The sequence below is a fragment of the Pogona vitticeps genome, chromosome 2, assembly GCF_051106095.1.
Source record: "Pogona vitticeps strain Pit_001003342236 chromosome 2, PviZW2.1, whole genome shotgun sequence".
Lineage (NCBI taxonomy): Eukaryota > Metazoa > Chordata > Lepidosauria > Squamata > Agamidae > Pogona > Pogona vitticeps.
In genome coordinates this window covers 147803636-147823850 of record NC_135784.1, presented here as the reverse complement: position 1 = coordinate 147823850, position 20215 = coordinate 147803636, and the positions used below count along the sequence as shown (strand labels likewise).

Sequence of the window (20215 nt, the reverse complement as noted above, 5' to 3'; positions counted from 1 at the left end):
TCCTACTGGGTCAGAAGTTCACCTAGATTTTGTGGGACAACCCTGTGCATGGTGGGGAGCAACCCTGAGGGTGGAAGGAGGGAGAAGAGCATCTGGGATGGTGAGGTTGGTGCTTCCAATCCATGAGGGCCCAAAGGTTGGGGGCCTCTGATCTCCTGGATGTTTATAATATTGTAAGAATAAGTGTCTCATGGGCTTTTGCCTGCTGGAATAGTGTGACTGAGGTGGTACCAGGAATTTGCAAGTAGCATGCTTGCCAAATAACTCTGGTTTTCTTTTTCTTAGACACATAAGCAAATAGAAACCTCAGTACAGATCGTTTTCCAGAGCTCTTAGTTAATGATTCTAACATGGCCAAGTTAATGCATGCCTTTGGCTGTACTGGTATAATTAAGTAACAGCCCTGGAAAATTATCTGTTAATGATGGCCTTATATCCAAAGTTAACTCTCCTGTCTTCAGCCCCCGCCCCCTGCACAATTTAGGAACTACCTGAGTTTGTGATTCTGCCCTTCTCCTGATGGAAACATCTGGGAGCATACTGTCACTTACCTCACTTCTTAAACATATAGAGCCTTTAAGTCTGCACAGTGGGGGTGGGGGTGGGAGACAACAATGCAGCCGTCTGGATCAGAATCTGAATAGCTCACCATATGGCCCTGAGTCTCGGGCAAATAACCCCCCCCCCACGTGTTGTTGGATATTATTGTATGTGCAACACCTTTGGGCTCTCTAGGGAGTAGTGGATAGGGACTGCCATGGTGAGCACCAGCATTTCCAGATTTAATACGACACTGCACAGTGTAGTTTCTTGAAATATTGTCCAGTCCAAGCCATGTCTGAAGGCAAAAAAACACCTATAAGGAGGGAAATCTTGGTACAGTGGTGCCTCGCTTAACGACGATAATCTGTTCCAGGAAAATCGTCGTTAAGCGAAAACACCGTAAAGCGAAATAAAAAACCCCATTGAAATGCATTAAAACCCGTTCAGTGCGTTCCAATGGGGTAAAAACTCACAGTATAGCGAAGATCCTCCATACGGCAGCCATTTCCACTGCCTGTATAGCGAGGAATCCGTCCCTAAACACAGCGGGGAGCCATTTTAATTACCCGGCAGCCATTTTGAAACAGCTGATCAGCTGTTCTAAAAACATCGTTTTACGAAGAATTGGTTCCCAAAGCAGGGAAACGATCATCGCAAAGCGAAAAAACCCTATTTAGACCATTGTTTTGCAATCGCAATTGCGATTGCAAAAAGATCATCGTAAAGTGGATTTGTCGCAGTGTGGGGCAGTCGTAAAGCGAGGCACCACTGTACCTTGAATTTGCCCATCCACAGTGAACACTCAGCAGAATCGGCAAGCACACAGATCACCTGGTCTCGGTCTTTCCCACTCAAGTAAGATACGTTTCAGTTGGGCAGATAATTTCTAATTTTGCATCTGTACACATAAAATCTACCCTACGTGGTTGAAAGCAAATGGCTGTCCTCTTGCTGGCCTTCCTTTGAGTGATGTATACCTGGCCAGCCTTTGTCTAACCTCTGTTCACTTGCATAGTTAGACCAGACTACACAGTCGATTTTGCTCTCCTCTCCTTTTTCACAGTACTCCCAGTACTCTTGTACTACAACAACAGAAAGGCTGCTAACTCCTGGATAATAACCAAACCAGTATCTGTCAGAGCTGACAGTGAAGTACCACAAGAACCCCCCAGTGCCTGAGCAGCAAGGAGGCAGAGATGAACACATTTTGATAGACTGGGGAGATGCCCAGGACAGAAAGTGTCTTATTACAGTACTTGACTCCACCTTCCCCGACTTGGTGGCCTTGAGATGTATTGGATTACAGGTCCTTTTGTCTGTGGGGAGTTAAAAGGGAAGAGCTGAGGAGGAAAATCCCTGCTGTTTCCCCTTCCTTGCCTTCATGGGAACTGTCTCACATGCAAAATTTAAGAAAGGAATATGCCTTTGTTGGTATCACCCCACTAATATACTCTGCTCAGTTTAACCTATTTCAGTTCACATTTGGGCTGTTTTACCTGTGAACTAATCTCCCTGTAAGAAACAGCATACATTTACTTTCTTTCTTTCTTTCTTTCTTTCTTTCTTTCTTTCTTTCTTTCTTTCTTTCTTTCTTTCTTTCTTTCTTTCTTTCTTTCTTTATTTATTTCTTTATTTATTTATTTATTTATTTATTTATTTATTTATTTATTTATTTGATTTTTACCCCGCCCCCCCCCCTAGACAGTGTCTACTCGGGGCAGCTTATAAATGTCATAAAATATTATAAAATACAATAAAACATCATAATCATTAAAAAATTAAATCAATAATATGGTGTGTTCAAGATGGGGAATGATAGAGCAAAAAGATAGAATTCAAGGATTGACAGAAGGGAAGCTATAAATGGTTTTGATGTCCGGCAGGCCGGACAGGAGCGGCTTGCGGGTGGTATGTGGCCCTCGGGCCGCACTTTGCCCAGGTCTGCATTAAATGGATCGATCAGTTTGCGCAGGCAGTAGCAAATAATGGAAATGAATGTTAGCAAGATTCAAACACATTCCTCTTACAATTTTTTCTGCATCTGAGTGGTTTTTGTTTCACATCTCTCTTTTAATGGATCCCAAGGATGGGCAGAAACTTGGCTTAGCAAAGGCCTGCTTGAGCTGCCCTCGGGAGTGTGTTGTTTTTCCCCCATTGTGGCTGCAGTCCTGGGTTTATCTGGTGGCTTTGCCAGCACCAGCTGGGCTGAGAGTCATGCCACGGCAGTCTTGCACTGAATTCATTAAACCGGTCAAGCTCGAAGTGGCGAGAACGCGTCTGGTGGTTGTTGCTGCAGTGAAAGAGGCACGGATCCAATGTGCAGCAGTTGGAGAGGTCGCTGGGTTCGTTCAGAGGAGCGTGAGCATAGTGTCAAGACAAGTTGGCAGAGAAGGGGATTTTCTTTGAATCCAGTGGAGGAGGAGGAGGTGCTGCAGATCTAAACACAACTGAGCTGCCACTGAGAGCTAGCCAGTATCAAGTCATATCACCCTGGATTCCCCTTAAGGGGAGAAGTCCCTTTTCCGTGGCAGTTTCCCAATGCATGCCTGTTAACCCCATTTAAAAGTACTGTAAGTAAAGACTGTTGGCTCAGGACTTTGCAACCTAACAGGGGAGATCCAAAGCATACATTCAGAGGCGAAGCACATGGGTCACCTGGCAAATTTACACGCAGATGTGCATTCTAGGGTGTCCATTTACACAACAATCCGAAGGAGGACAAAGGACACCAATTTACACAAAATTTCAAGTGCTACGTTGTAGATCCAGATGCAAAGTCAGACACAGTTTTTATAATTTGAATTGGATTGATGTGCATTTCACTTGAGTGGGGAAGACTGTCCAGGAGAGTCTTTTTTGCCTTTCCTCTGCCAGGCTTTGAAATTAAGGTCAGTTCCCCATAAAACAGGACATGCAGTCATATTGTGTGTCTTTGTGTGTGTGTCTGTGTGTATGCATGCATGCATGCATATGTGTTCATCTTGCCAAGATATCCAACACCTGGGATACCCAACCTTGTGTCTTGCAGTTCTTGTGGACTACAACTCCCACTGACCATGCTGTCTAGGGATGGTGAGTCTATGACTCGACCCATCTGAAAGCCACCAAGCCGATGGAGGCTCTTGTATGTTGTAAGGTAAAGGTAAAGGTTCCCCTTGACAATTTTTGTCCAGTCGTGTTCGACTCTAGGGGGTGGTGCTCATCCCCGTTTCCAAGCCATAGAGCCAGTGTTTTTTGTCCAAAGACAATCTTCCGTGGTCACATGGCCAGTGCGACTTAGACACAGAACGCCGTTACCTTCCCACCGAGGTGGTACCTATTTGTCTACTTGCATTTGCAGGCTTTCAAACCGCTAGGTTGGTGGGAGCTGGGACAAGCGACGGGAGCTCACTCCGTCACGTGGATTCGATCTTACGACTGCTTGGTCTTCTGACCCTGCAGCACAGGCTTCTGCGGTTTAGCCCGCAGCGCCACCACGTCCCTTGTATGTTGTAGTAACAATAATAATTACGTGCTGTCAAATTGTGGCAAGTGCTTAATGCATCCCTGCTACATGTTTCCCCGTTTTGTTATTTAAAACCTCCCCAGAGATTCATCAATCTTTCTCCAGGGTGGCATCTGATTTTTATTCTTTTAATTCTGATTTGTATGCAGGTGGAGTTGCTGTGCAAAGTTGTGGGAGGCTGGGTGTTTTTTTTTGCTCTCTGCAGTTCAGTGCCCGTACAATGATTCCAGAGGTACAGCATTAATTGGACCTAAAATTTACTTGGATTTTTAAAGACCTCACACTGTGATCCACAACCTTCCTCGCATTATACGTCCATGTCCCATGTTTTTGCACGGGCGGAGGCTTTCTGGCTTGTTTCAACAGAAGCAGAAGCAGCTCTAGCACGGAACGTTTGCATCTGTCTCTGTTGAAATGAACTGGGCAGCCTTGGAAGAAACTGGGAACTCTATGTATACGCTGAAGTTTCTGTACTGATAAAAAAAAATTATCTGAAATCAGGGCCATCCCTACTGGGCAGGGGAGCAGAGTGACCTGCCTAGGTCAGCGCCATGATAATTCGGGAGGGTGACAGATAAAGGCAGGCGCCTTAGTACTGATGTTTCCCTATTGCAGCAACATATTTTTGCACATTGTCCTTCACCCCAAGGTGGGACACAGTTTCCACTCAGCTTCAGGTAGTAAAAACTTCCTATTAAAGTTGGCTGGCTGGTTTTTCGTTTTGGGAGTTTGTATCCCTCCACCCTGGTGTACTTTATGGTGGTGATATTTGGCTACCTGTAATTCTCAGTTACGTTGTGCAAAGGAAGCTATGTGTATCTGTAGTGGCTCCTCCATTTTCCCCAAGTCAGACATATTGCAATAGCTAGAAGCTAAAGACTAAATATAAGAGAAGGATCTTTTAGGAACCCCCCACCCTTGACAACAACAGGGATAATTAATTAACTAATGTTGCATTAGAGGCCTAAGGGACGGATGGTGGATATTCTGTTATTCCAGAATTGCTGGATTAAAAAAAATGTACTTGAGAGTTATAACTGAAAAGATGCTGTAAAGCAGTGGTCCTCAACGTTTTTGGGACCGCGGACCATTTGGGGGGTACTGGCTTCATGCGAGGACCGGTGGGGGGGCGGGCACCCCTGCGCTTGCGGGTGAGCGGGGCAACCCCGTGCTCATGCATGGGCGTGTCACGCTTGCGGGCCCACTGCCACCTTCTCCCCCGCTAAAACACACACACACACACACACACACACGCCTCCTTGGCGTGGGGGGGGCTGCTGAAGGAGGAACATGTCATCGCCTCCCTCCCTCTCTCTTTCTCTCTCTTTCGCGGCAAGCGCCACAGCCATCCTTGTCTGTCCTCTCTACCTATGGCCACAAGCTCAGGCAGGGCGCTGCTGTTCTTCAGCCTCACGTGTAAAAATGCCCTGGGAGTGGCACCCGGGGCTCTCGCACGGCGCACAAAAGGGCTGCTCCCCAGTTTGCGTTGAGGCCAGTCGTGGTGGACGCGAGGGAAGGCGGCGGTGCAGCCCTCACTCTCCCTGGTCATTGCTCTTGCGGGCGCTGCGTGGTTTATCCACCGCGCGCCCTGATTGGCTGGCTTTCCCTGCCCTCCCATGACTTCCTGGTTGACGGGCCCACTGCCGCCTTCTCCCCTGCCAACACACACACACACACACACACACACACAAACACCCCTCTCCCTCTCTCTCTCAGCGTGGGGAGGGCTGTTGCTGCAAAGGTGAAGAAATCGCCTCCCAGCCTATTTCCCACCAGACGGGGCGGCGGGTGTTGCCAGCCCGCTTTGCAGAGCTGATTGGGGCGGGGTGGGAGAGAAAACGCCGACTTGAGAAAAGGGCATGCTCAACGCCTCCCAGAAAAAGCCACATCTGTCTCTCATGCGGTTTGTCCTGTTGATCACATGGCACGTGTACACACCATATTCTCGGGAAACCTCCCACCGCCAACTGGGGTCTGTATCCATTTCCTCTGAAGAAAACCCCACCGATGACTTTAGTGGGAGAGGAGTGGAGCGGCTGTACCCCCCCATGCCCGCACTCCCTGTCAGTTTCCCGCTGAGGAGTTTCTTTCTCTCTCTCCCCCAGTCCCTGAAACAACCCCACGGCGCGCCGCTCCATTGCCCAGTGAGGAAGGGGGCCCACCTCATGACGGGCAAAGAGGAACTGCCTCTTTGTCTTCCTTCTGACTCTGGCTGCCTTGAACTCTCTCACCCAGCCTGATGCTGGATGTGGAGTTTCCCCTGCTTTCCGGGCAGAAAGTGCAGGAGCACTCCCTGCCCTTTTCCTTGTCCTTTGTGAGGAGAAGAGGCGCCAAAAGGCAGTTTTGTTCCACCTGCTCCTGCTTCTCTGAGAAGGCAACCAATGGCTTCCCGGGAGAACAGCCGAGGAGCCTGGCTGGAAGCCGTTTGAATTTCCCGGGCTCTTGCCACCAGCCATTGGGTCCATCCGCTCCTGGCTTTCCAGCCAGCCTCCGCTGCCTTGGCCAAACGTAAGAGGCTGGGCATTAAATTGAGATGCTGCTGAGGCACTGAAGGGTTTGGCGTCACCACGAAGATTTGATCAAGGCACAGAGGGCGGCGCAGGAACTGCCGCCACTCAAGTAGCTGGGGCAGTTCATAGCCCGCGCTTGAGAGGATCCTCTGGGAGCCGCCGCCACTGCTGCAGTCACCAACAAATGACAGAAAGGAACGGGCACTTCCCCCCCCTTTCCCCCTCACATTTGGTGCCCTCACGGGCGGGAGGGGAGCCGGCAAAACACCGGGCCCTAGCTCTCCCTCCCGGCTGTTCTCCAACCACCCCCCGCTGCCGCCGCTACTGCCGGGAGGGGAGCGGGCAAAACACCAGGCCCTAGCTCTCCCTCCCGGCTGTTCTCCAGCCACCACCACCACCCCGCTGCCGCCGCTACTGCCGGGAGGGGAGCCGGCAAAACACCGGGCCCTAGCTCTCCCTCCCGTCTGTTCTCCAGCCACCACCTCCACCCCGCTGCTGCCGCTACTGCCGGGAGGGGAGCCGGCAAAACACTGGGCCCTAGCTCTCCCTCCCGGCTGTTCTCCAGCCACCACCACCACCCCGCTGCCGCCGCTACTGCCGGGAGGGGAGCCGGCAAAACACCGGGCCCTAGCTCTCCCTCCCGGCTCTCCCCCAGCCCCGTCACCACCGGGCTGCAAAGGCAGACCTCCCCCCCCGCATGCACTCCCCTCTCCACAGCTGCTTTGCGTACGCAGGGGCTTGCATGAAGGAGTGAGGGAGGCTCACGCTGGCGCTGACATGCGGGCGTGCAAAGCAGCTGTGGGGAGGGGAGTGGGGGGGGCAGGAGGTCTGCCTTCACGGCCCGGTCGGGCTCAAGCCACGGCCCGGCAATGGGCCGCGGACCGGGGGTTGACGACCTCTGCTGTAAAGGAAGAAATGCAGTTGTTTCTCAGTTTTGTTAAAAATGAATTCAAAGGCACATGGCAGTCCAGGAGTAGTATGTTTGTTTGTTTGTTTGTTTGTTTGTTTGTTTGTTTGTTTGTTTGTTTATTTATTTATTTATTTATTTATTTATTTATTTATTTATTTATTTGATTTATACCCCGCCTATCTGGTCTACTCGTTAGTATGATTTTTATTTAATCTAATTTCGTGAACATAAAATTGCTTTTGACTATTTCTAGAAATGTATAAGCAGATAGGTTGAGGTAGAACAAGGAAAAAAAAAATAAGAAACTTCTAAATTAAGGCAAGAAAGGTGTTTTGCAAGTTCCTGTCATTCTTGGAGTATTCTCATTTGAGTCATACCAGTGGGGTTGGGAATGCACCCTAACCCATTACCTTTTTTTAAAAAAAATATACATTTTATATTCATTTTGGGGGATGAAATGGAAAAAAGAAACATCTTCTCGATCTCAGTCCAACACCCCGACCATTCCACCTCCACTTCTGAACCAGATATTTCCCAGCCCCCATCACTTTCAGAGTCACAGGGATCTTGCAGTGCATCCTGGGTCTTGCATATTGGATATACATTATTTGCAGGGATTTGTTAGCCCACAATTGGACGCATCATGTGCAGTTGCAAAAACTTAAAAAAAGTGCAGCTAAAAAATGGCAGATGAATCCTGATCTCTATCAGCTTCAAACTGTACAAACTTTTTTCCATCTGCATCCTTAAGGGGGAAGGAAAGGACCTGGTGAGCTGGATTCTTGTACAAATGGACAAAAGACGTAATCAGGCGAGATGATTCATGGCCACAGACTTGTTTTTGAAAGCCATTCTGCACAGTCAGATGTTTGAGTAGTTTTATTATTTGTTGCAGAGATTTCATGTGCTTCTTCAAGGCAAACCTTCTTTTGTGGGAACAGTGTTATTATTTTCATAAACAATCAAAGCATGATATTTTGTAAAACGTAGGACAGAACACAGCTAGCACACCCAAGGAGGCATCACGTTCCTTTTCATTGTGATTCCTGTGTAAAAATTGTTTTTTTAGGCATTCTGCTTTAGTTGCCATTGTTGGCTGGGCTGCAGCAGCATCGTTCCTATTTTTTTACAACTGACAAATGGCATGATTAGCTCATATCCCACAAAAGATGTTGATAAATAACTATTTCTATCCCACCTAGTTGTTAGTTAGGTAACTATTTCTGTATTACATAATGAGTAGTTCAGAGCAGTTGACACTAATTAAAGGAACTAATTAAAGAATCAAATGCAAGATGATATTTATTTAATTTTTTTATTTAATTTAATTTATTTAATTTAATTCCATTCCTTATACTGTAAGGTGTCCTCTTTTTTCAGCAGGTGAATACATATACAGTACATGCCCATTTTAACTTAAAGGTTTAACAGCAGTGGGTCTATTTCCTCCAGCCTTCAAGGGAGCATATATTCCCCACAAACACATCACTTTCCGTTATTATAGAACAGAATATTGAACCTTGCCACTGACATGAGATTTGCAGGATTAGGGTGTGTGGGGGGGGAAAGTGCAGTTGGAATCTGATGGTGTGATATCTCTACTGTCCATGTTGGCACAGATTGACATCTGTCCCACAGGGTTAGGAAATCTATGGTTCTTCATGTGCATGGCTCCATTTCCAGTCATGTCCGTCCTCCGCTTCCGGTGGTCAGGAATGACAGGCTTTGTAATTCACAAAATCTTTGTGAAGCTAGATTTTAAAATTAGGAGAGCCAAAGCAGGAGAGTCCAAATTCTTTTTACCAGTGGTGCACTGCTGTTAAGCTCATCACCCAGGTGGAAGGCAAGAGGAGATAGAGTTAGGCAGGCATCGCATGACCAGTAGGAAAACCCACTGGGAAGAAGACAATATGGAGGTTCACCTTCTTTAGAAGCAGAAAAGCAGTAACAACTGATGATTTCTTCACCCCATTGGAATTGCTTTGACAAAAATAACTTCAAAAACAATAGGCTCCCAACAATAAATATTTAACAAGTCCTCCACTTTTCATCAGCACTCATGCCATGTACACAGGCTACGCAGACATAGAAGAGGAAAAACAAGGCCATTTACTACTTCACTGTGCCCTGCTGCTCCTTGCAACGGAGGCGCCCATTTCTGCTCTCTCTGACACTTTGCCCCTGTTCTTTGGAGATGGAGCAGCCTGTTCTAGCTGGACCAATATAAAATACGGCCATTCTCTCTCATGTTTCTCTAGGGTGGCTGTGTGTCCTTTTCTAGGGAGGACAGTCGTCTGCTTGAGGGGCTCTCCCATCCACATCTGATTTAGTGATAAACAGTTACAAAAAAAAAAAAAAAAAGGAAATGAGGGACTTTGAAGTTCGTCCATCTGAAGTTAGCACATAGCCAGCAGACTCAGCAGGATGTATGATAGCCACTCTGGTCACTATCTCCTCCACTGAGCGAGCTGCATATGAGATCATTTGAGAAACATATACTTTATAATAATTTTTTGTTCTTCTTTTTTGTTGATGTGTAAATGACCACCCTCTCTCCTTTGCCAAGTGCTGCTGTGGCGAAGTGAGTTCAGATCCAAAATACCCAGGCTCATTTCCTGCTGGCTGTAACAGAAGCTCATGGTAGCTGTAGGTTCTTCTGAGAAGGCGCTGGTGTCTACCAGGAGGAGACTGGTTTTTACCCCCATGTCTTCCAATGGCGTTCAGTTGATCATGGCCATAATTGTCTTTGGGTGCCGAGGCTTAGAAACACATCCAAAATTGAGTGGTGGGGGTAGGTGTGTGGAGAGTTAAACTGCCTCAGTTTGCCATGCTAGAAATGCAGTTCTGTACTTACCTGTATATGACACTCAACCAGGCAAATCATATACATGTCATTTGTCCCTGTTACGTCATCTGCAGCCACCAGCTTCTTTCTTCTGTGATGCATTTGACTGCAGACTGGGTTGGTCAGCAGCCAGGTTGGGCTGCTGGGTTCTTATGTTAGTTCCACCCACCCACTCACAGACATATAAGTGTGTCACTTGTTGTCTGTGAAAGGAAGGTTGGTGTGGTTATCCTGTCTGAACAACAGCCATTTTTGTCCCCAGGTCTTTCTGTGTTAACACAGCTGTCCCCCTCCCTCCAAAATTAGAACCAGATGCTGAAATAGATTTGGGTCTTAACTCACGACTGACCTGGCTTGTTTACCTTTCTGGCTTATGCCTTATCTGTGTTCATGCTTAAAATAGTCTGGGCAGACTTAGTAGCCTATTTTAACACAGTTCAGGTTAAATGGATTTATAGAAGAGTTTGGCAGATCAGTGGATAAACAGTCACCATCACTGCATGACCCGGGTCCCCTTCTTAGCGAGCTTCACACCCTGTGGCTAAACCACCATATTTTATATTAATAAAGCTGTAACATTGCTCTTCGAATCAACACTTTGGAGTTAAAAGGAGGCAAGGATTGATGTAGGGCAGAGCTATTTAAAATGACAGGGTCCTGCACAAGAGCTCTTTTGAATGGAGAAATGCATAGGCACCCATTTTGCTTCCCACATGGCTCAATCGTTTTGGGTCCCTCCAACCCCCAATATTGCACAAGGGAGGAATTTTTTTAAAAAATTGCAAGGCAAGGTGGTTGTGTCAGGAAGCTGTGCTGGGCACCGTGCAGAAAACACATAGATGTGTGTCACGCTGTTGCCTGTGCCAAACAGAACTTGAGTATCTGCTTGAACTTGAATATCAGCAAAGGGACTTTATAGTTTGTAATCTGTGCTCTAAGCCAGCGGTCCCCAACCTTTTTCAGTCCGCGGACCACCCCCTGCACTCGTGCGCATGCGTGAACAAACGCTCTCTCGCACAAGCATGAACAAGGGCTCTCTCGCCCTGTGCAAGTGCCGCACCGTCGTTTGTGCACGTGCACGAGTGTGCATGTGTGCGAGTGTGCACGTGTGCTCGTGCATGTGTAAAAACAGTGGCGTGGCACTCACACGGGCGTGCTGGAGCGCGTGTGCAGGCGCAAACTAAGCTCTAAGCATTCCCCAACAGACCCATGTGGAGCGTGTGTTTACATGAGATGCTGCAAATAAGTTCTGTGTTGCAAGGTTTAACTGCAAGCCAGTGGAAAATGATTCTAAATCTGTTTCTGTTCTTATTTCTCCTTCATAGGCAGGAAGAAAAATCCTGGGTTGAAAATTCCTAAAGAAGCCTTTGAACAGCCACAGACAAGTTCTACGTACGTATGCCTTAACACCCTTCATTTTATGGTGGGGGACTGGAGCTGAATGGATTTGCAGCTGAGCCCCAGAGCTTTTCATGGTGGTCACCACCAATTCCTTCTGCTGACCCCTTAGGTGTAGGGCTTGAGGGAGAGGCAGGGCCACCTTCCTAACCTCCAGAAATAGGAGAGGGTAAGAAACAACAGGGGAAAACCTTCCTTGTCTCTTAACCTGCTTGAAAACGTCAATAGAAATAAAACTTCTATTTTATGCTATCTCATTCGCAGCAAGCTGGCGAGTGGATTTGTGGTTGCCTAGGCTGGAGCAAATATACAAAGGCAGGGATTGTATATGGAGTGACTTTACCATAGCAAAACCACTAATTCAAGGTGGTGCTAAACTGTGGATTATTTATATTCCTTCCCTCCCTGTATTAAAAGGGTAGGGCACTCAGCAATTGACTAACCACTCCGTGTTAGTGAATTCAGACTAAGGTCCTCTTCTGAGATTTTTAGTGCAGTTTGATCAATTCTTAAAAAACAAAAATCATTTGTATTCAGAAGAGTGTTGTCAGTATTAAAATGGCTTACCGTGCACAATACAATACTGTACAAATGTCCCGGAGTTGGATTTGGTTAATGTGGAAGGGTGAAGCCGTGATGTGAATACTTCCTAATGATGACATTGCCCACTTTGCAGGCCCAGTAGGGCCTTTGATTAGCCTTTTTCTAACAACAAACTGAATGCTATGTTAAAACTAGCCCTTTGTAATGTATAAGGAATTGTATTTTAATTTGGGAAAAATTATTTGGGTATGTTCTACCTCGAGCACACAGCTACAGATCATAACCACCCCCTCCCATACAGAAGCTGCCCTTCTCAGATTGTATTGACATTGCATATTCCTGGGTTCTTTGCTGACAAATCATTGAGTTATCAGGTGATCTGTTAAGGCTAAATCTTCACATTTTGTATGCAAGACAGGAACTCAAGGGGGATGGCACCACAGCAGGCAGCTTGTCTCTTCGACTCTAAAAATTCATCAGGAATGAAAATAAATGTCCACATTCTACCCTAACCCTAGTACAGTATTCTAGGATCATGTTATATTAAAAGCTAATTAATTTCTCAGTCAGTTTGTCACCTGAAAAATACATTCATCTTCACTCTTTACTAAACCAAAATTATCCATAGTTTCACCAGCTCTATACCACCTTGAATTAATAGATTTGCTCCCATAAAATAAACCACTATGCTTTTATTGGGGGGGGGTGTCAAACTTGAAGAGACAGTCAGGTCCTGTTTAGAAGCTGATAGTAAGTTTGTCCTCCCGTGATGGGATATCCTCAGAGCTGCAGGCTGGAGCAATCAGATTTATAAATGAAGCATGGGTTTCTGTACCAGTGACCAAGCACAAAGCAAAACAACCAGATTTTCAGGATGTGGCTATTCAGAAAAACTTGTGCTACCTGGTACAAGCATATGACTTTTACTGATTAAGACAGTGTTTCCCAGCCTGGGGGTTGCAGAGGGTTTTCCGAGAGATTGTGAGTCAACTTATATGTGTTAAATAATTTCTCCCTTGACCTTTCAGAGTGGGTTATTAAAGTTAGGGTATATGTGTCTGTACGAGAAACAGCCCCTTTGGCAAAGAAAGATGCATCTACTTTCTAAGAGATGACTATCCCATTAAAAATGCCTTTGCATGCAAACATGTCAGGGGTGGAGTGTGTTGCAGGTTATTTAGTTATTATAAAAGGACCATAACTTGGAAAAGTCTGACAACCACTCGTTTAAGGGAACTCCTGTTTCTAAATATGAGCGCTGAGTATCTCATCTTGTTTGACCCTCTGCTAAATAACACATGTGCCTGGATCACAGCCTAATAGAGATCGTTTGAATCTGTGAAATGGTTAGGTTATTCGTTAGGTTATACACTGCCTGAGGGTTCCTTGAGAGTTCATTAGCTAGTGCTCAGTGTCGCTTTCCTTATTGTGCCACGTAAGAAATGGGTCGTGTTAGGCAGGTGGTCCTGACTAACTCATTGTGTCTGGTACTAAGCCTGGGCAGCAGTCTGATATTTTCTCTGTCACGTAGCATGTGTACTCTATGTCTTTCGCTCAGAAAGGGAGTCTTTTAAAAAAAAAATCTGGTGTGTGGTGCCTCTTTGAATGCACTCCTCAAGGCTAAGCACTTGTGAGTTTTACCTCCCCTGCCTTCCCATAACAGACAATAAAGCACTGAAATCACTGAAGAGAAGCTTAATCTTTACCAGGGAGCTGCTGCTGCTGTTCCACTCAATAGAAGGCCTTCTGAAGACTGGTGTTTCCCTTATGGGGACATTAATGTTCCTATGAATTGCAGTGCCTCTTCTTTTTGTCCTTCCTCTTTGATATTTCAAAGGGCTTTTCCTACAGATTCTTGTTTCTGCAATGTTATAAAGCTCTGTCGGAGAAGCATGTGAGATTGGGAGAGTATTTCTGAGGATGAAAGGATTTTTGGCTTCGAAAGGGGAACATGCAGTTGTGGAAATGGAAATTCTGTAGAATTATTAGAATGAAATCAGTTTCCCAGAGGCCAGCTCCAGGAAGGAATTAAAACTGGAGCTGTCAACAGATTAATTATCTATCTTCCCAGCAATTTAATAGGAAGTAATACCCCAAGGCCTCAGTAAGTACTTTGAGGTCCAAACCTGACAGTGCGATGAGTTGTGTTGTTGTTGTTGCCATAGAGAGCCCATCACAGCTCCTTAGGCCAAAATCCTATTGTTATTGTTCTTTTTTGCACATTTCATAACATAGTTGTTGAAGTCACAGGAACCATTTGAGGCTAAGTAATGAAGTGCCCTGTCACATGACCAAGCACCATGTGAATTAGAGTGAATTGGATATACAGAAAACCCACCCACACAGACAGGTACCTACACAAAGACTCCAACCACCACCCACAGCAAAAAAGAGGCAGATCGGAACTGTGAAGCTCAGTTTCCCAGCAATGAACTCAACCATCTGAATTGGGCCCTACAGGCAAATGGCTACTCCAGAAATGAAATCATGAGCCATCAAACCAAGACAACAACACCGAACTGAAGAAGAAAAATAGCCATTCACAAATAGAGTATTTCTGCCATACATCAAAGGGGTCACGGACCGCACGGGGAAACTTTTGAAAAAAACACAATCTACAAACAGTACCAAGCCCACAAAAAAAAAAAAATACAAGAAATGTTATGGTCAGCAAAGGACAGAAGGGGCCCCCTCACCACCGCAGGAGTATACCAGATACCTTGCAGTTGTGGCCAGGTATATATTGGAACCAAAAAACGAAGCATCTACACCAGAATCAAAGAACATGAGAGTCACTGCAGACTAAAACAACCAGAAAAATCTGCAGTAGCTGAACATGCCCTGAGACAAGCTGTACATGAAATTCTATTCCAAAATACTGAAATATTGGACAACACCAGCAATCAGTATGTCATACTGCACAGGGAATCCATTGAAATCCACAAGCACCAGCAGAACTTCAACAAAAAAGAGGAAAGTTTGAAACTCAACAAAACCTGGCTCCCAGCTCTCAAAAATACAGCATGGAAAAGGTCAACTCTACCCAGCCACAAGGACAGGGGATTACTACACACAAAAGACCAGCTAATGACACCAATCAATCACAGTGACAGATAATCTCTGCTCCTTATCACAATAATACACCCACAACAAGACACACTAATCACCCATCTCCAAAAAAGGACAAAAGCCTATCTCACAGCCATAAATACTCCATTCCCAAGCCAACTACACCAGAGTACAGAGTGCTGTCCTCTGAAGATGTCGGCCACAGAGACTGGCGAAACATCAGGAAGAACAACCTTCAGAACATGGCCAAAGAGCCCGAAAAACCCACAACAACCATTAGATCCTGGCCGTGAAAGCCTTCACAAATTCAGTGAATTGGATACTTCATCTTCCACAGTGCAGGTGTTCTGCAGAGGAACTAAATAAATAAATAAATACCGTGTTTCTCCAAAAATAAGACAGGGTCTTATATTAATTTTTGCTCTAAAAATTATTAGGGCTTATTTTCAGGGCATGTTTTATTTTTTTCATGTACAACAATCTACATTAATTCAAATACTGTACAGTCACGTCATCTTCTGGTTGCTGCACAATGAGTTCTGGTGGAGGGTTTCACTTAACTGGGGCTTATTTGGGGGGTAAGGCTTATATTACGAGCATCCTGAAAAATCATACTAGGGCTTATTTTCAGGTTAGGTCTTATTTTCGGGGAAACGTAGGTAAGTAGGTAGAGATAGATAGATAGATAGATAGATAGATAGATAGATAGATAGATAGATAGATAGATAGATAGATAGATAGATAGATAGATAGATAGATAGATAGATAGATAGATAGATAGATAGATAGGATTGTGGTACAGTATTTGTATTTGTCTTCCTCTGTATTTCTTAGTACAAGTGACCTCACATTGTGGTGTTAATAAGATTCTGTTTCTTCTCACTCTTGCCCCCTATTATTGGCAGCTGATAGTGTCCATGTAGTAATTAATTAATTCCTTCATTTTATTATAATGTAGGGAATAAGTTGTGAGATGCTTGAAGGAAGTATGAATTACAGTGGTGCCTCGCTTAGCGAGCGCTCCATTTAGCGACGAAATCGCTTTGCAGTGAACTTTTTGCGATCGCAAAAGCAATGTTTCCTATGGGAGAATTTCGCTTTGCGATGATCGGTTCCCTGCTTCGGGATCCGATCATCGCAAAGCGACCATTTTCGCACAGCTGATCGGCGGTTTCAAAATGGCCACCGGGTAAACAAAATGGCTGCCTGCTGTTTTTTGGGACGGATTCCTCCCTTAAAAGGATCTTCGCTGAACGGTGAGTTTTAAGCCCCTAGGAACGCATTAATCAGTTTTTAATGTGTTTCTATGGGCTTTTTAATATCGCATAACGACGCTTTCATTCAACAGCGATTTTTACGGAACGAATTAACATCGCAATGCGAAGCACCACTGTAATTTAGTCTTTTAAAACATGCAAGAAGTTTGCAAAATATAAGCAGACCAAGCATTTTAATGCAAAAATGTGCATCCTCCATTAAGGCTATTCAGTGAAGGAGTTTAAATAGAATATTATAAAATCCTTTAGAAACAGGGAGTGTCACCTCAGTACCATGAAGGTATATTTAGCCACAACTTCCTTGTCAGTCAGGGTGAGTTGTATATACTGCTTCTTCAAGCAGTAAAATGCGACTTCCATCTGGTTGATCTTCTGTCTCAGGGCAGGGGGGTTCTGGCTTTGCAAGTCACTTATTTGTTGGGAACAAGTAGGCTCTGTTGCTGTGATGGACAGTGGGGATGGTGTTGTTGTAGTAGTTGTTTTTTGCATCACACATCCCATTATTCTCCATTCTGGGCATTCTTTCTAACTTACACACACTTTATAGATATCTAAATGTGGTTCACCTGGGAGAAAATGTATAAACTAGAAGGCCTTGAGTTCAAGGTCTCTCATGATATTCTTGTAGTGAAGGTAGAAAAAATGAGTAGGCTGTGTTAATGTTGGGTGGGTCTGCAGTTGGCTAGTGGGTGGTCCCCACACAATGCCCAGTGGTTCTTTGTCATCCAGGAGAGTGAAAAGACAAGGAGGGTCCTGCAGGACCCCATCCACTATATTCCAGTTTTGTTCAACATCTTTGCAGACAACTTGGATGAGGGCATGGTGGGGATGCTCATCAGATTTGCAGGTGATACCAGATTGGGAGGGAGGTAACCAGTTCTTCCTAAAATAGATTATGGACTCAAGATGACCGGAAAACATTGGAGAATGGGGCCTAAACAAGCTAAATGAGTTTCATCAGGGGAAAAATGTAAATTTCTATTTCTAGACAAGGAAATCAGATATAAGATGGAGAACATCATAGAATGATGCCAAAAATATTGCGAATGATTGAGATTGTTGGAGAGTGTGCTCTGCATAGGACCTAATAATGATCATGATGTAGAACAGCTAGCTTGGCAGTATTACATACAGAAAGGTTCTAGGTGTCTCAACAGACCATTAGCTAAACCTGAATCAACTGTTGATGTAGTGCCCCCCCCAAAAAAGCAAGTTCAGTACTTGGTTGCATCAGTAGAAGTATAGTGTCCAAATCAAGGTCAGTAATAGTATCACTGTATTCTGCACTGATTAGGCTTCACATAACTTGAATGTAGTGGATAATGAAGTAATGGATTCAAATTATGTAAAGGAGATTTCACCTAAGCATCAGAAACAATCTCTTGACAGTAAGAGTTGTCCTACAGTGGAGTGGATTCACTTTCATTAGAGGTGTTTAAACAGAGGGTGCATGGCCACCTGTCGGAGTGCTTTTGCTATGGATTTCCTGTTTCAGGAGGGGTTTGGTCTCAGTGACCCATGGTATCCCTTTTAACTGTACAGTTTCAATGAATCTCTCTATAACGGATCTAGTAAAATGCTCACGAAGCAGGGATTCACCTGGAGATTTGCAGTTCTTCACTGTCTGTGAAGCAATAAGGAGGGACAGTGGGCTGGGAGATGAAGCTAGAGAAGCGTCAAATGAAAAAGAGCTGTCTTTCAGCTTCTCTGTGTTGTCTGAAAGTTTTCTTGTTCAGGAGGGTTCTGGAAGTCAAGGGAAGGATCTGCAGTGGTGTTTGAGGAATGTTACAGATGTTAAAGAGGGACGTGGTGGTGCTGTGGGCTAAACCGCAGAAGCCTGTGCTGCAGGGTCAGAAGACCAAGCAGTCGTAAGATCGAATCCACGCGACGGAGTGAGCGCCCGTCGCTTGTCCCAGCTCCCGCCAACCTAGCGGTTCGAAAGCATGCAAATGCAAGTAGATAAATAGGGACCACCTTGGTGGGAAGGTAACAGCGTTCCGTGTCTAAGTCGCACTGGCCATATGACCACGGAAGATTGTCTTCGGACAAAACGCTGGCTCTATGGCTTGAAAACGGGGATGAACACCGCCCCCTAGAGTCGGACACGACTGGACAAAAATTGTCAAGGGGAACCTTTACCTTTACCTTACAGATGTTAACCCTCTAACTTTAGAGACGTAGACATGGAAAGGCAGCTGCATGCCACAGGTAACAATCAGGAGCTTTGTGTACATAATGTTTGAGAGCATTATATTGCTACCCTAAAATGAGATACAGCAAGGCAGCCTGCACAGCTGATTTTGGATTTCCTTGAGCAGTTCTGCTTAGCATCTCCTCACTTTTTTTCTCTCTGCCAGATTGGCTTGGCTTATGTATCAGTTTAGGAACCTTTGAAAAAAATGAGAAACATGACTGACTCTTTATGTTCCACTATAAAGAAGGGATTTATGGCAAAGCTCAGCATTGCTCACTTTAGTCGTGGCTATTCCTGTCGTGGATTAATACAAGATAAATAAAGTATTTTCTTGGCTGCCTATAAATAGGAGTGTGTTTCTTATTTATGGAAAAGAATTAGGCTCTTAGTTGAGGTTACCTATATTAATTTGCTTCTCATTGCATCATGTAGCCTTTCACAGTGTTGTTCTCTGTCTGTCGGCTCCTCGGAAAAGCCTGTTCTCAAATACAGGCTGTCTTGTCAGAAAACCTGATTGCATTGCATGCTCATCACATATGACATTCTGATGTTTAGAGAAGGGTTGCCCCCTTGATCCATTGAGTCAGAGTGACACAAGTTAGTAGTCCTTTATATAAGATGCATTGTGCAGCTAGTTATGACTCGATACAGGCTGGCTTGTTTGAAAGATAGCGTAAGATCAGATTAGGGGGGAAATGAACCTGAAGAATAGGAGGTTAACAATACCCCTATTCAGGCATTCAAATAAGAGTTAATTTAAAAGAGTGAGCAGGCAAAGAATTCTAGCTCTACCCCTCCCTGCCTGCTGCCGCCGCTCACTATCTGAAGAGGAAAGCTGCTTTGGTCTCTGGTGTCCCTGCTCTCTCCTGGGGATCCTGAAAAACCAAGGTTCCTGATTGCACAGAGAGTCTCCATATATAGCCGTCTATCTCCTCTGCACACTGCCTCTCTTCATACGAAGACACTGAGAACTCTCTCCCTGCTCACACTTTCAAACTGACCTGGTTTTGAGTGCCTGAATAGCGCTGAATGGTGCTTTGAGATGCAGGAGGCTATTCTTTGCTAGGAACACAGATCTGCTACTAAATTTATACTAACTTTGCAAATGAGGATAAACTAAAGGACGCATTTTAGGTCAGTGTTACAGTACTGCCTTCTTGTCTGCCTGTCCAATTTCAGGGTACAGTGGTGCCTTGATTTACGAACTTAATTGGTTCCGGAACGCCGGTTGTAACTCGAAATGGTCGTAAGTTGAAGCACTGTTTCCCATAGGAATGCATTGAAATGCAATTAATCTGTTCCACCCGATGGGGGGGGGAAGCAAACAAACGGTGCAAGACCCATCGGAAATGCAAAAAAAAAAAAAAAGCAAAGCAGAAAGCAAACAAACCCCGCAAGACCCATTGGAAATGGGGAAAAAA

At 45.1% G+C, this 20215-nt stretch overlaps 1 protein-coding gene across 2 annotated transcripts in view; it reads left to right on the top strand.

Moving 5' to 3' along the window:
- MAP2K6 (mitogen-activated protein kinase kinase 6) overlaps positions 1-20215 on the top strand; it is a 104513-nt gene that overhangs the window by 43366 nt on the left and 40932 nt on the right. For both annotated transcript variants that reach the window (XM_020791310.3, XM_020791309.3), the window contains exon 2: positions 11639-11705. In XM_020791310.3, the coding sequence (XP_020646969.1) occupies positions 11639-11705 (67 nt within the window). The remainder of the gene's footprint in view (positions 1-11638; positions 11706-20215) is intronic.